This window comes from Dendronephthya gigantea, unplaced genomic scaffold (genome assembly GCF_004324835.1).
Source record: "Dendronephthya gigantea isolate DGI-Jeju-01 unplaced genomic scaffold, DenGig_1.0 000188F, whole genome shotgun sequence".
Classification (NCBI taxonomy): Eukaryota; Metazoa; Cnidaria; class Anthozoa; order Malacalcyonacea; family Nephtheidae; genus Dendronephthya; species Dendronephthya gigantea.
Window position 1 is genome coordinate 185,100 of NW_021163198.1, and position 2,031 is coordinate 187,130.

General features: G+C 42.6%; 1 protein-coding gene across 1 annotated transcript; it reads left to right on the forward strand.

The window, feature by feature from the left end:
* The first annotated feature begins 631 nt into the window (after positions 1 to 631).
* LOC114538580 lies at positions 632 to 1,750 on the forward strand. The gene has a single exon (XM_028559714.1). It carries the CDS (start codon positions 632 to 634, stop codon positions 1,748 to 1,750), a length of 1,119 nt encoding a protein of 372 aa, XP_028415515.1.
* The last annotated feature ends 281 nt before the right edge of the window (positions 1,751 to 2,031 follow it).

The following is a 2,031-nucleotide window of genomic DNA, read 5'->3' on the forward strand; positions in this document are numbered from 1 at the left end:
ATTGGATTACCCAAACGAAATACCTGACGAGATTACGCATGAACTCAAACGTTTCTGGGACGTAGAAGCGATTGGGATTTGCGACGAAGCAGTTGATGACCCACATTTAATCTCAAGCGAGTTTTGTCCGGACATAGAATTTAATGGACAGCGTTACGAAGTAAGTTTACCGTGGAAACGTGATCGTTTACCTCTTCCTGAAAATTTTGAATCGTGTAACAACCGTTTGTTGTCCTTATACCGCAAATTACGTAAGAACGACGTAAGTACGACGAAAGTTCGGATAGTTTATGACGGGTCCGCAAAATCGGGAACACAGGAACTTTCCTTAAACGACTGTCTAAAAAACGGCCCAAACAATATCCCTCATATTTTTGATATGCTCGTAAGGTTTCGTTCAAACTCCATCGCAATTACGAAGGATATAGAGAAGTCCTTTCTCATGGTTGGTTTTAAAACCGAGCACAAAAACATGTTACGTTTCTTGTGGTTTGACGACCCCTTCGATGATGAACCCACAACTGTAGTCCTTCGTTTCAGTTGTTTGATGTTTGCTCTGAGACCATCCCCCTCGATTCTTGGTTCTGTAATACAGTATCATCTCGACTCTTTCAAGAAAAGCGAACCAGAAATGGCAGAGTTGCTCTCGAAAGCGTTTTATGCGGATGATTTATTAACGGGGGAGAGTAGCGTTTCGAAGGCGTTTAAAATTTACGAAAGATCAAAGGAGATCATGGCGAAGGGCGGGTTCAACTTGAAGAAGTGGAGTTCTAGTTCCTCGGAGGTTTTAGAAAAAATCGAGCAAGTCGAGTCAAAGCGGGAAACAGAGCATGTAGTTTCTCGGGAAGACGATGAGTCTTATGCGAAGTCGACGACAAGTCAAGGAACAGCTATGTCAAGTAACATCGTGAAATTACCAGGAGTTCGTTGGAATACTAGCACGGACACGATTTTCTTTGATTTCGTTGAGTTGCAAAATTATGCAAATTCGCTACCTATCACTAAGCGTTCGTTGTTATCTCTGGTCGCCAAGATCTTTGATCCGCTACGTTTGATCTCTCCGTTTACAGTGACGTTGAAGATACTGTTTCAAATTGCTTGTTTTGATAAAGTAGATTGGGATCAGGAATTAGTCGGCGAACGGAAACTGAAGTTTTTAGCTTTACGAAGTGAGATTATTCAATTGAATTCAATTCGAATTCCTGGATATTATTTCTGCAAGGACACAAATACGATTACGGTAGAGCTGCATGGTTTTAGTGACGCGTCGAAGAATGCGTATGCTGCTGTAATGTATTTCAGGTCCATTTACAGTGATGGTCGAGTACAAATTACCTTGGTCACAGCGAAAACCCGAGTTGCTCCAACTAAGCAGCAAAGTATTCTGCGATTGGAGTTGATAGGAGCGCTGATCCTAGCACGATCAACTAGGAAGATAAGAGATATCATAGGAGAAGTCGATACCACTTACTGGGTGGATTCAACGGTGGCGTTGTGTTGGATCAAGAACGATCGTTGTTGGAAACAGTATATTCGAAACAGAGTCGCAGAGATTCGTAGTTTAACTCTTAAGGATTCGTGGCGGTTTTGCCCTGGAACAGAAAATCCCGCTGATCTTCCAGCTCGTAGGCTCGAAGCGAAAGAATTAGCGACTAGCGAAACTTGGTGGAGAGGTCCGGACTTTCTCCACCATTCCCCGGCGACATGGCCAAGCGATATGACAGCACAAGAACACCTTGGCGACAAATGAAGCGATTTCGGAAAACCACTGTATAGCGAATGTAATGGACATTACACGATTCAGTAAATTATCGAGGTTATTACAAGCAACAGCGTATGTTTTGCGGTTCTTGCGAAATGCAAAGAATCAAGGCGTTAATAAAGAAACAACAACAGATGGACTTACAGCTAAGGAGGTGAATGAAGCTGAAACTCTGTGGATTAAAGCGGTGCAGCGCGAATCGTTTCCTATGGAGTACAAAGTTTTGACAACAAACTTGAACCAAGAATCGAACACTATTTATATGATCC